Source organism: Phocoena phocoena, chromosome 1, assembly GCF_963924675.1.
Source record: "Phocoena phocoena chromosome 1, mPhoPho1.1, whole genome shotgun sequence".
NCBI lineage: Eukaryota > Metazoa > Chordata > Mammalia > Artiodactyla > Phocoenidae > Phocoena > Phocoena phocoena.
Genome location: NC_089219.1, coordinates 109,791,646 through 109,805,711, shown reverse-complemented (window position 1 = coordinate 109,805,711; position 14,066 = coordinate 109,791,646). Strand labels below are relative to the sequence as shown.

At 41.6% G+C, this 14,066-nt stretch overlaps 1 protein-coding gene and 1 pseudogene across 2 annotated transcripts in view; one reads left to right on the top strand and one right to left on the bottom strand.

Annotated features, from left to right (window-relative positions):
* The window catches only part of SNX27 (sorting nexin 27), an 82,897-nt gene that overhangs the window by 29,089 nt on the left and 39,742 nt on the right, over nt 1-14,066 (bottom strand). Inside the window, exon 3 of the mRNA XM_065877603.1 lies at nt 578-770. Coding sequence (XP_065733675.1) covers nt 578-770 — 193 coding nt within the window. The remainder of the gene's footprint in view (nt 1-577; nt 771-14,066) is intronic.
* LOC136138035 (protein FAM117A pseudogene) lies at nt 4,750-6,156 on the top strand (annotated as a pseudogene). The gene has a single exon (XR_010656780.1). The product of XR_010656780.1 is annotated as a protein FAM117A pseudogene (transcript).

Here is a 14,066-nt window from a genome sequence, read left to right as displayed (position 1 = left end):
AAACGTTTCAGCATCCACATCCAAAGACTCCTAATGTATTGTTTGGAGGTCCTGAGATAACAAATAAGTTTTAATATTTCTACCTATAACCTACTTAGAAAAAGGGAACATTAGCTTACCTACAACTCATCAAACCTATCCACGGACACGTGTAAGAGGAATAAGGAATCTTCAAGTAGGACATGCCAGTGAACCAAGAATCACTTTCATAAAAATTTCTTAAATACTGCCCATCTAGTTCCCAAATCAATTTAGCATGTTGCTGAGTCTGTATATGTTTGCTGTGTGCAAAAATATAACCCTATAAATAAATAAAGGTCCTTAATGCATCAAAAAATAATTATGCATTTTTCTGTTGTTGTTAAGTGTTTGGCGAGTCAATAAAATAGGCTATTAATTGCTGTACTGAACATTTTACTCTTGGCTTCAAAGCTCAGATCATTCAACACCTAAGTCAAAAACCTGATTTACTTTCACTGTTGAGTTTCAGGAAACTTAGCTATGCAGTTTAGGAGCTGCAATATATACCTAGACCCTATTTTTACTCAAGATAGTAGAGTTTAATAGGCTGGCTTACCTTTTTCTAGATATTCTTCCAACCCTCGACGTCGGGCATCTAATTGCTGTTCTGATAAAGAGAATGGCCACTTCCCTGGAAGTCGGGGAAATGTAAAGTTGGCAAACTCTCTCTTCAGGTTCTGGTGTAGGATGGCAAATTCCCGGTACCGCTTAGAACACAACTGCCTCCCTGCCATGTAAACATTGTATACCTGGTGAGGGTGAAGAACAAAAAAAAGCCTACTTACTGCAAATTAAATCACAGAATCACCTACAGTCAGGCTCAGATTGATACCGGTTAGGTATATTCTGATACACACTTAACAGAGAATATATGTTCAAGGTCACTGTAAAACAAGATTTACTTTTAATAAAGATGCCAGAAATTATATGTACAAAAGAGGGCTACTGCCTTCAGGGGGCCCATGATCTTATTTGTGATATTACAATTACCTCCAACACATTGTTTTAAATATCTTCAGAGGCAATTACCAGATTTTAAGGGTAGATTTTATTTTCAGTAAGTTAAAGATCATTCAAAGCCAATGTGGTAAGTAAAGTGAATGAACAAGCAGGCAAATTTGGAGAGAGATGTAAAAAATTAGTATTGATTATAAAGCAATGTGACTGATATTTGTGTGTGAACCACACTTCCAAAGAAAAGATCTAAAATTGATGTAAGCAATAGTGAAATTTTTGTTACCAAATAGATCATTTTTGCAAAAACTCCTTTCCTGAAGTCAGATATCCCTAGTTTTGTTCTTCTCCCTTCCATCATTAAAACAGGGTTAACAAAAAGTTGAAGAATAAATGTATTCTAAGGACCTCCTCATATAAACGGTTAATAATCCTCATAAAGAAATAGGTAGAGGGACTTCCCTGGTGGTCCAGTGGGTAAGACTCCGAGCTCCCAATGCAGGGGCCCTGGATACAATCCCTGGTCGGGGAACTAGATCCTGCATGCATGCCACAACTAAGAGTTCACATGCCATGACTAAGAGTCCGCATGCCACAAATAAGGAGTCCGCACGCCACAACTAAGGAGTCCGCACACCATAACTAAGAAGCCCACATGCCGCAACTATGAGCCCACATGCCGCAACTTACAGATCCCGCATGCCACAACTTAAAAGATCCCGCATGCCACAACTTAAAAGATTCTGCATGCCACAACAAAGATCATGTGCCACAACTAAGACCCAGCACAGCCTAAATAAATATTTAAAAAATAAAAAAGAAATAGGTAGAGATTTCTGTCTACTGTTCACAGATGCATGCCAAACTTCTAGAACAGGGCCTGGCACACAGTAGGCACTCAGTAAATATTTGATGAAAAAATGAATGTATGTATGTGTAATTCTTAAATATGTGTCCTCATAAAGGAAAGTGGTGGGATGCATAATCCAAAAACATCAAATAATCTAAGTTACTTTGTATTCTCAGAACATATCAAATTATGCAGAGATGGGAAAATTAGCTCCAAATCACATTTACTGACTTAGCAAAAATCATTCAAAAATTTAAATGTGCACAAAATAGGTCATCTACTCATGTAATCAAGACTTAGTCACTGAGCATAAAGAACAGACTGGTGGTTGCCAAGGGGGAGGAGGTTGGGGGAGGGATAGAGTGGGAGATGGGGGTTAGCAGATGTAAGCTTTTATACACAGAATGGATAAACAACAAGGTCCTACTGTACAGCACAGAGAACTATATTCAATATCCTATGATAAACCATAATGGAAAAGAATACCAAAAAAAGTATATTTATGTATAACTGAATCACTTTGCTGTGCAGCAGTAATTAGCACAATACGGTAAATCAACGATACTTCAATTTAATAAATAAATCAATAAAGACTTAGTCACTGAGAATGTGTACACCAAAGCCCTTCCTTCAATCTCAGGAAGAATCTTTTCCATGCTTCTGTGATTTAGGAAGTATAAATTAAACGCAACAATAATTTAAAAACTCCTCTCTCACAACTCTCCTCCTATGATCCCTCCCCTACTTGAAAGCAAAGCCTCTAACCACTATCAAATAGTGTCCAGGGATGAGTATGATCCTGATCAATGAGTTTTCTTCTTATAATTATCGCTCAAATTTATAACTGATTGTAATGAATCACACATATTACCAAGTATTCCTTCTTAAGTACAAAAGCATTAAAAGGAAAACAGTCTTCCCCTCAGACAAGACCACACATTCTCTTAAGGGCAGGCAGTCTCAAGAAAGTCTTATTCAGTCAACCTGGTCTTATATACTTACTTCTCAAACTAAACTTCCCAAATTTCTCAAGAACATCATCATTCCTTTGCTTAAAAAGCAAGTCTACAACCCTACTGGTGTTGAAAATCAGTCTGAGTTCCTCACACAAGGAAGGAAGGAAGGGAGGTAAAGCTAGCTTAGTGGCATTGGTGAATTAGGTATTCCCCAATGTCTTTTTCCAAGGAAGAGTAGACTAGGTCTTTGATAACATACATAAAGACTATGACTGGATTTCATCAATGATGATGACTTGAGTGATCGCAAGTCTAGAAAAACATTTCCTAGGGTAGAAAGAACCCTACAATTTGAGAGGCCTTTGTGACAATTTCAATCCTAAAATTTCAGTTTCTTATAAGGTGAGAAGAGTAACATCAAATAGCCTCTCACCACCCACCTCTTTCCACTTAAATGTGAAGTCAAAGGGAACAGAACTATAAATAGGATGCCTAACAGTTCAGTAATACTTTAATGCAGGTAGGAATGGCTTCCAAAAGAGCCAAACCATTGTTTTTTTTAAAAATAGACCTTTATTGGAGGATAACTGCTTCATAATACTGTTAGTTTCTGTTGTACAACAAAGTGAATCAGTCATATGCATACATATATCCCCATATCCCCTCCCTCTTGAGCCTCCCTCCCATCCTCCCTATCCCACATTTCTAGGTCATCTCAAAGCACTGAACTGATCTCCCTGTGCTATGCTGCTGCTTCCCATAATTAATTTACATTCAGTAGTGTATATATGTCGATGCTAATCTCACTTCGCCCCAGCTTCCCCCTCTGCCCTGTGTCCTCAAGTCCATTCTCTATGTCTACATCTTTATTCCTGCCCTGTCACTAGGTTCAACAGTACCATTCTTTTATTTTTTTGAATTCCATATATATATATATATATATATATGTGTTAGCATACGGTATTTGTTTTTCTCTTTCTTACTTCACTCTGTATGAGACTCTAGGTCCATCCACCTCACTAAAAATAACTCAATTTCATTTCTTTTTATGGCTGAGTAATATTCCATTGTATATATATGCCACATCTTCTTTAACCATTCATCTGTCGATGGACATTTAGGTTGCTTCCATGTCCTGGCTATTATAAATAGTGCTGCAATGAACATTGTGATACATGTCTCTTTTTGAATTATGGTTTTCTCAGGCTAAAACACTGATGAAAGAAATCAAAGATGACACAAACATGGAGAAATATACCATGTTCTTGGATTGGAAGAATCAATATTGTGAAAATGACTGTACTACCCAAATCAACCTACAGATTCAATGCAATCCCTATCAAACTACCAATGGCATTCTTCACAGAATTAGAACAAAAAATTTTACAATTCGTATGGAAACACAAACTGTTTTTAAGTTAACTGTGCTTATTAGCAAATGAGAAACATACAAAAAGAGATCAAAACAGACTACTTTGTTCTTCACTTGCCCTTAAAATTAACCAAGATCCATTAGCATCCATTTCCCTGGTTTGGACACACTCATTTGCAAAGAAAATGACTGACTCCCTGCTGAATCAACTCATCAATGTCCATGATCCATGAGAAACGACCATGGTCTCATTACAAATGAAAACATCCATGAAAAAATATATTCTCTGGACTTGAAGGAAGATTATCAAATAGGAACTAAAGATATACACAGGCTGACAGTGTTTCTAGGATTTTTCCACCTTAATGTAAACCCTCAGACTGGCTGGCTCATACATGGAATTAGATGATGTTTGTCAAGCTTGCGATAGCACGCTGAATTTAATGATCACTGGTCACTGTCTTCTCCAACTGACCATATCCTACAAAACTTCAAAAGTTAGAATATTCATACAGATGGGCAAGAGGCACATGAAAAGATGCTCAATATCACTAATTATTAGAGAAATGCAAATCAAAACTACAATGAGAGTGTGGGGCTCGCTGTGGGGCCGAGGCAGGCCAGCAGTCAGGCGGGCGGGCGATGGCGGGGGCCGCAGTGGGCGGCAGAGGCGGAGGTGCCTGGGGGCCAGGGCACGGAGGGGCAGGGGGCCTCCGGCGGGGCTGCTCTCCCCCAGCCCCCGCTGGCTCCCCCCGGGCTGGGCTGCAGCCTTTCAGGGCCACCGTCCCTTTCCAGCTGCAGCAGCTGCACCAGCGCCGGGACGGGGGTGGCCGCGCAGCCAGCGTCCCGTGTTCCGTGGCCCCAGAAAAGCCAGTGTGTAGGCCTCAGCCACCCCAGGTCCGGCGTACATTCTCCCTGGACACCATCCTCAGCTCCTACCTTCTGGGCCAGTGGCCACGAGATGCTGATGGGGCCTTCACCTGCTGTACTAATAACAAGGGCACCCAGACCCCCCTGTCCTGGCAAGAGCTTGAAGGTGAGCAGGCCAGCTCGTGTACACACAAGCACTCAGCGTCCTGGGGCAGCACAGACCACCAAAAAGAGATTACCAAGTTGAAGCAACAGCTGCAGAGGACAAAGCTTAGCCGCAGTGGGAAAGAGAAGGAGCGGGGATCCCCCCTCCAAGGGGACCATGCTGTGTGGGGAGCACTGAGGGCGTCCCCTCCCAGCTTCCCCTCAGGGTCCTCTGTCCTGCGACTGAGCCCCTGCCTGCACCGGAGCCTGGAAGGGCTCAACCAAGAGCTGGAGGAGGTGTTTGTGAAAGAGCAGGGTGAGGAGGCGCTGCTGCGGATCCTTGAAATCCCTGACGGACACCGAGCCCCAGCTCCCCTCCAGAGCGTCAGCTGTGATCATCCCCTCCTCCTCCTGGAGCCTGGAAACCTTGCCAGCTCTCCCTCCATGCCCCTGGCATCCCCCCAGCCTTCTGGCCAGACTGGCCGTGAGGAACACCAGGGTGCAGCCGAGGAGCTGACGTCCATCCCCAGTGACAAAGCTTTCCCTCCAGGCCACCCAGCCTTCCTTGAAGAGGGCAGCCCATCTCCAGTCCTTGCCTTTGCCGCCTCCCCTCGGCCCAATCACAGCTACATCTTCAAACGGGAACCCCCGGAAGACTGTGAGAGACTGCGGGTGTTTGAAGAGGCCACGTCCCCAGGTCCTGACTTGGCCTTCCTGACTTCCTGTCCTGACAAGAACAAAGTCCATTTCAACCCAACCGGCTCGGCTTTCTGCCCCGTCAGCTTGATGAAGCCCCTCTTCCCCAGCATGGGCTTCATCTTCCGTAACTGCCCCTCAAGCCCGGGGTCCCCCCTTCCCCCGGCCAGCCCCAGGCCACTGCCTCGAAGGATCCAGAGGCCCCCAAGGCCTCCTCGCTGCCATTCGAGCCTTGGCAGTGCCCCCCACCCTCAGAAGAGCCTGCGCTTTTCCAGAGCTCCCTGGTGGTCTGAGGGCCCCACCCCCACTTCACCATGGAGACCAGTGCCTTGGTGGCAGGCCCCTCCCGAGCTCCCCTGAGATGGGGGATGAAGGAGCCCTTCCCTCCTGGCCTTTGAGCACTTTCATTTATTGTGTCAAAGCCCTGGGTCCTCTTTCCGATGGACCTCTGCCCCTTCGAATGTGAGGGGACCTGCCTCCTCCACTAGAAGCTGGGCAGCTCACAAGTCACACCCGTGTTCTTGTCACCCCTCTCACTTGGTGGAAAACTCAACCAGAAGGTCTTGGGTCCCCCACCCCTGGGTGTGAGTCCAAAGGACAGTGTATGGGGCCCTTGTCTTTATCATGGAGCAAGCTGGCCATGATTAAAGGAGAGGGGACACCACAGATTTCCTTACCTCTCCTCCCCAGACACAGATGAGGAGACCCGAATAGATTCCCCATCCTCTCAGTCCCATCCCCCTACCTCCCTCTCATTGGAGGAGCTGACCAAAGCAGCTCGAAAGGGCCATAACACTTGACCAATCCAGCTGCTGGCAGAGGGGGAACCAAGCGTTTTCCTAAGTGGCATTTTCATCTCGCTTTCACCCTAAGATTGTCTTAAGCAGCAGCCCAGCCTGCCCAGCCCCAGGTGGGTAGTAGGGGAGAGGGAGAACTGGCATTCCTCCGGGTGGCAAGTGGTGACTCTCCACCCTCCACCTGCCCCAGGACTGGGCTGGATTAGAAAAATGCCTATTTTTCTTGTATCGATGTAGAAACTCTCTTTTCTCCCAAAGACACTATTTTTGCAGCTGTTTGAAGTCTGTATATTTTCCATACTGCAGAGCTTACACAAAATCGAAGAAGAATGTTAATGTTCAAGTTTTATTATCCTGTGTTTAGAAGTTGTGTTTTTTTGTTTGTTTTTTGTTTTTTGCAGATCTTGGTGTTAATAGACCAAATAAATAAGTATTCCCAGGGGAAAAAAAAAAAAACTACAATGAGGTATCACCTCATGCCAGTCAGAATGGCAATCATCAAAAAATCTAGAAACAATAAATGCTGGAAAGGCTGTGGTGAAAAGGGAACCCTCCTGCACTGTTGGTAGGAATGTAAATTGATACAACCACTATGGAAAACAGTATGGAGGTTCCTTAAAAAAATAAAAATAGAACTACCATATGACCCAGCAATCCCACTACTGGACATATACCCAGAGAAAACCATAATTCAAAAAGAGACATGTACCACAATGTTCACTGCAGCACTATTTACAATAGCCAGGACATGGAAGCAACCTAAATGTCCATTGACAGATGAATGGTTAAAGAAGATGTGGCATATATATACAATGGAATATTACTCAGCCATAAAAAGAAACAAAATTGAGTTATTTGTAGTGAGGTGGATGGACCCAGAGTCTGTCATACAGAGTGAAGTAAGTCAGAAAGAGAAAAACAAATACCGTATTCTAACACATATATATGGAATCTAAAAAAAAAAAGAAAAAGGTACTGATGAACCTAGTTGCAGGGCAGGAATAAAGATGTAGACATAGAGAATGGACTTGAGGACACAGGGTAGGAGGGGGAAGCTGGGGCGCAGTGAGATTAGCATCAACATATATACACTACCAAATGTAAAACAGTTATGGGAAGCAGCAGCATAGTACAGGGAGATCAGCTCGGTGATTTGCGATGACCTAGAAGGGTGGGATAGGGAGGATGGGAGGGAGGCTCAAGAGGGAGGGCATATGGGGACATATGTATGCATATGGCTGATTCACTTTCGTGTGCAACAGAAACTAACACAGTATTGTGAAGTAATTATACTCCAATAAAGATCTATTAAAAAAAAAGTTAGAATGTTCAGATTGCAAAGCCAGTTTCCAAGGGTAACAAGTTACAGCCCTCCTGAGATACTCTTTGCTGAGTTAGACCCCAATAAGGGAAAAGGAATGAATTACGAGTGGGCAAAGTGTACAACTTATCTGATCAGTGATCTAATTTTGTCTCTCTGGATTCTACAAGTCAAAGTTTCAAACTTCAGCTTTGAAATAATTTCCAAATTTCACAATATGTAAATGTTGAAAATCCACGCCATGCCATTTCTCTCTTTATCCTCATGAATTAATTCTATGGAATGAATGCCAGAAGACAGTAACTGATAAATTCTCACAATAGCACAAACCACTGAATGGAAAGCAATTCTAGTAATATCTGGGCTCTGTATTCAATAGCAAAACCCAAAATTCCAGATATCAGAGATCTTTATTTTGTTGCTTCCTTAATCCCCACCTACAGATTTCTTAAGGCTTTTAAATGGTAACATCTCATTCTATGTAGGATCTGAATATTAAAATGTTCTCACTTTCTCAAACCTCTAGTAACCAACAGGAATTGTGCTACTGAACACACAGAAGAGACTCTCCTTATACAATGCAAAAGTGATTAGAAAAAGAGAATGATGACAATTTGGCCATGATAACATCACCTAAGTTCTGCTTACAAGTGTCAAATAGACCCTGATCTAGTCCATGCTACTGATCTGAATGAATCTTCAATATACATTATGATCAACAAATTGTTTCCAATGCTACCTTGCCATTTAATCTTGTTTTTAGCTGAAAATTCATCTTCAAAAGGACACACTATTTGTTATTCATAAGCTGCTTATAATAGCAAAAGGAGATACAGCACTCTTAGCTGATTTCTGGGTGAAAGGTGTGAGATCCTTAACTAAGGGATTCTTCCCAAATACTGAAGTATTTAGGCTTCTTCTTGGAAAGAAAAAAAGCAAAAGGAAACAACATGATCCTAAAGAACTAAGGTTTAGTGTGTGTGTGTGTGTGTGTGTGTGTGTGTGTGTGTGTGTGCGTTTTCCCTAATGTGGGTCATAAATGGTATCTATTTTCTTTATTTGGACCTCAGGTGTACAGAACTGGATTAATCACAATCCTTGGTTCATAACACAGTCTCATTTTGGCAAACTCTTTGTTTGGATATTTAATTTGGTTATTTTTATTTTACTTTTATTTTTTTGACCATGCCACACATCAGGTGGGATCTTAGTTCCCCAACCAGGGATTGAACCTGTGCCACCTACAGTGGAAGCACAGAGTCTTAACCACTGGACCACCACGAAAGTCCCAATTTAGTTATTTTTAACATTGTGAAAAGCAAACTAAAAGCTAAGACCTTGACAAAAACATTTCTAACCATATAGTCTCTGCCTCCTTCACCCTATCTCCCTGTTTCTCTAACTCCCAAAATTATTATGCTCAACCATGTTTCATTATTCCCTTGTTTTTCTTTTTATAGTTTTTTCCTGCATTTATATGTAATCCTTATATTTTTTATTTTAATTTTTGAAGGGTATTTTAGTTTTATGAAAAGGCTATCATGCAGAATGAGACCTTTTGGCACTTATTTTTTCACTTAGTCTCATCCACAACGTTATATATCTTTGTTGTTTACTCTGTTGTATACAATACTTTGTTGTTTCGCTTTTCAAAAATCTGTTCTGTTGATGGGTATTCAGGTTGTTTCTGGGTTTTACTACTTCTTAGTTTTGGCTATTATGAACAATGCTGCTATGAACATTTGTGCATATGTCCCCTGTAGTACCTATATAAGAGATTCTCCTGGGTATACCCTACAAGAGGAACTGCAGAGTTATAAGGTATGTGAATATTCAACCTAAGGAGATAACGCCAAACTGTAAGCTAAAGCAGTTACATCAATTTTTACTCCTTTCAGTAATAATATAAAAAGATCCTCTTAATTTTTGCCAGTGGAATGGGTATGAAAAGATTTGTCACTATGGTCCTAATTTACATTTCCATGATTAGTAATGATGCTGATCATCACCTCTCCATATATTTATTGGCCAGCTGCCCAGGGATCCAGCCCCACCTACCAGTGGGTCAATATCAACTCTGGGAAACCCTGGGCCCCACAGCCAGCGAAGTCAGGAACTGGCCCCACTCATCAGCAGGCTGACACCAGCCCCAGAACCTTCCCAGGACATGGCCCCACCCACCAGTCACTGGCAACTTCTGCACTAGGCAAGGCCTGGCAACCAACCTGATCAGGGGCCACCCATGCTTACCAAGGCACCCATAGTAGTCAGCCTGACACAACAGAAGAGCCCATGCAGCCCACATAGATGGCACCCCTAAAGCATAGAGGTCTGGTGACCAGAGGGGAGTATGCTGCTGGCCCATAGGCATTTCCTACATAAGGCCACTTCTCCACGATCAGGAAACATACCAACCTACCAAATACATAGAAATAAGAACACAGAATTTGGCAAAATGAGGCGATAGAGGAATATGTTCCAAACAAGACAAAACCCTAGAAGAAGAACTAAGTGAAATGGAGATAAGCAATTTATGCAATAGACTTCAAGGTAATGATCATAAAAATGTTCAAAGAACTTTGGAGAAGACTGGATGAACACAGTGAGAAGTTAGAAGTTTCTAACAAAGAGTTAGAAAATATAAAGAACCAAACCGAGATGAAAAATACAGTAACTAAAATTAAAAATACACTAGAAGGATTCAACAGGAGATTAGATGATACAGAGGAATGGATCAGAAAACTGGAAGACAGAGTGGAGGAAATCACTCAAGCTGAACAGAAAAAAGGACAAATAATTTTTAAAAATGAGGACAGTTTAAGACACCTCTAGGACAACATCAAGCTTATAACATTCACATAACAGGGGTCCCAGAAGGAGAAGAGAGAGAAAAAGGTGCAGAGAACGTATTAGAAGACATAATAGCTAAATACTTCCCTAACTTGGGAAAGAAAGCAGACATCCATATCCAGGAAGCACAGAGTCCCAAACAAGATCAACCCAAAGAGGACCACACCAAGACACATTGTAATTAAAATAGCAAAAATTAAAGATAAAGAGAGAATATTAAAAGCAGCAAGGGAAAAGCAACTAGTTATGCACAACGGAACTCCCATAAGGCTACCAGTTGACTTTTCAGCAGAAACTCTGCAGGCCAGAAGGGAGTGGCACAATATATTTACAGTGATGAAAAGAAAAAACCTACAACCAAGAATACTCTACCTGGCAAATTATTCAATAATTTGAATAATTATTCAAATCATTCAGATTTGAAGGAGAAATCAAAAGTTTTACAGACAGGAAAAAGCTGCAAGAGTTTAGCACCATGAAACCAACTTTACAAGAAATGTTAAAGGGATGTCTCTATGCAGAAAAGACCACAACTAGAAAGAAGAAATTATGAAAGGAAAAATCTCGTTGGTAAAGGCAAACATACAATGAAGGTAGTTGATCAGCCACTTATAAAGCTAGTAGGAAGGTTAAAAGACGAAAGTATCATAATCATCAATATCACAATAAGCAGTTAATGGATACACACACCAAAAAAGGATGTACAAGATGATGTTAAAAACAGTAAACGTGGGCTTCCCTGGTGGCGTGGTTGCGAGTCCGCCTGCCGATGCAGGGGACGCGGGTTCGTGCCCCGGTCCGGGAGGATCCCACATGCCACGGAGTGGCTGGGACCGTGAGCCATGGCCGCTGAGCCTGCGCGTCCGGAGCCTGTGCTCCGCAACGGGAGAGGCCACAACAGTGAGAGGCCCACATACCGCAAAAAAAAAAAACAGTAAATGTGGCGAGGAGTAAAAATGCAGGATTGTTAAAATGCATTCGAAATTAAGAGATCAGCAACTTAAAATAATCATATAAATAGATGGACAGATAGATTGCTATATATATAGGTAATCACAAACCAAAAGTCTATAAAAGATATACACACAAAGAAGAGAGAGGAATCCAAACATAACACTAAAGATATGGAAAGAGAGCCAAAAAAAAAAAAAGAAAAGAACAATAGGAGCAATAAAAGCAACCCCAAAACAATAAAAAGGCAATAAGTACAAACCTATCAATAATTACTTCAAATGTAAATGGGCTAAATGCTCCAATCAAAAGACATATGGGCTTCCCTGGTGGTGCAGTGGTTGAGAGTCCGCCTGCTGATGCAGGGGACACGGGTTTGTGCCCCGGTCTGGGAAGATCCCACATGCCACGGAGCGGCTGGGCCCGTGAGCCATGGCCGCTGAGCCTGGGCGTCTGGAGCCTGTGCTCTGCAACGGGAGAGGCCACAACAGTGAGAGGCCCGCATACAGCAAAAAAAAAAAAAAAAAAAAAAAGACATAGAGTTGAGCTTCCCTGGTGGCGCGGTGGTTGAGGGTCCACCTGCTGACGCAGTAGACGCAGGTTCGTGCCCCGGTCCAGGAGGATCCCACATGCTGCAGAGCGGCTGGGCCCGTGAGCCATGGCTGCTGAGCCTGCACGTCCGGAGCCTGTGCTCCACAACAGGAGAGCACACAACAGTGAGAGGCCCACGTACCGCAAAAAAAAAAAAAAAAAAAAAAGACATAGAGTTGCTGAATGGATACAAAAACAAGAACCATATATATGCTGCCTAAAAGAGACTTACTTCAGATATAAAGACACACACAGGCAGAAAGTGAAGGAATAGAAAAAGGTACTCCATGCAAATGAAAATGTAAAGAAAGCCAGAATAGCAATACTTATATCAGACCAAATAAGACTATAAAACAAGGTCTGTAATAAGAGATAAAGAAGGACGTTACATAATGATCAATGAATAAATCCAAGAAGAAGATATAACAACTGTAAATATATATGCATCCAACATAGGAGCACTGAATACATAAAGCAAACATTAATAGACACAGAGGGGGAGAAACTGACAGTAACACAACAACAGTAGGGGACTTTAACACCCCACCTGCAACAATGGACAGATGATCCAAACAGAAGATCAATAACAGAACACTAGCCTTAAATGACCCATTAGATTAGATAGACTTAACAGATATATATATAACATTCCATCCAAAAGCAGCAAATTGCTCATTCTTTTCAAGTGCACGTGGAACATTCTCCAGAATAGATAACATGCTAGGTCACAAAACAAGTCTCAGTAAATTTAAAACTGAAACCATATCAAGCATCTTTTCTGACCACAATGCTATAAGACTAGAAGTGAACTACAAGAAAAACCTGCAAAAACCACAAACACATGGAGGCTAAACAATGTGGTACTCAACACCCAATGGGTCACTGAAGAAATCAAAGAAATTTAAAAATACCTGGAGACAAATGAAAATGAAAACACAATGATCCAAAATCTATGTGACACAGGAAAAGCAGCTCTAAGAGGGAAGTTTATAGCGATACAAGCCTACCACAGGAGAAAAGAAATATCTCAAATAAACAAGCTAATTTTACACCTAAAGTAACTAGAAAAAGAGCAAACAAAACAAAGTTAGTAGAAGAAATCATACAGATCAGAGCAGAAATAAATGAAATAGAAACTAAATAACAACAATGACAACAACAAAACAATAGAAAAAATTGATGAAACTAAGAGCTGGTTCCTTGGTGAGACATTTTTAAAGTACTGAAAGAAAAAACCATCATCCCAGAATATTATGCCCTGTAAAAATATCTTTCAAACATAAGGGTGGACCAGAGGGCAGAGAGTAGAAGCAAGAAGAACTACAATCCTGCAGCCTGTGGAACAAAAACCACATTCACAGAAAGATAGACAAGATGAAAAGGCAGAGGGCTATGTATCAGATGAAGGAAAAAGATAAAACCCCAGAAAAACAATTAAATGAAGTGGAGATAGGCAACCTTCCAGAAAAAGAATTCAGAATATGATAGTGAAAATGATCCAGGACCTCGGAAAAAGAATGGAGGCAAAAATTGAGAAGATGCAAGAAATGTTTAACAAAGTAAACATTAGAAGAAGTAAAGAACAAACAAACAGAGATGAACGATACAATAACTGAAATGAAAACTACACTAGAAGGAATCAATAGCAGAATAACTGAGGCAGAAGCATGGATAAGTGACCTAGAAGACAGAA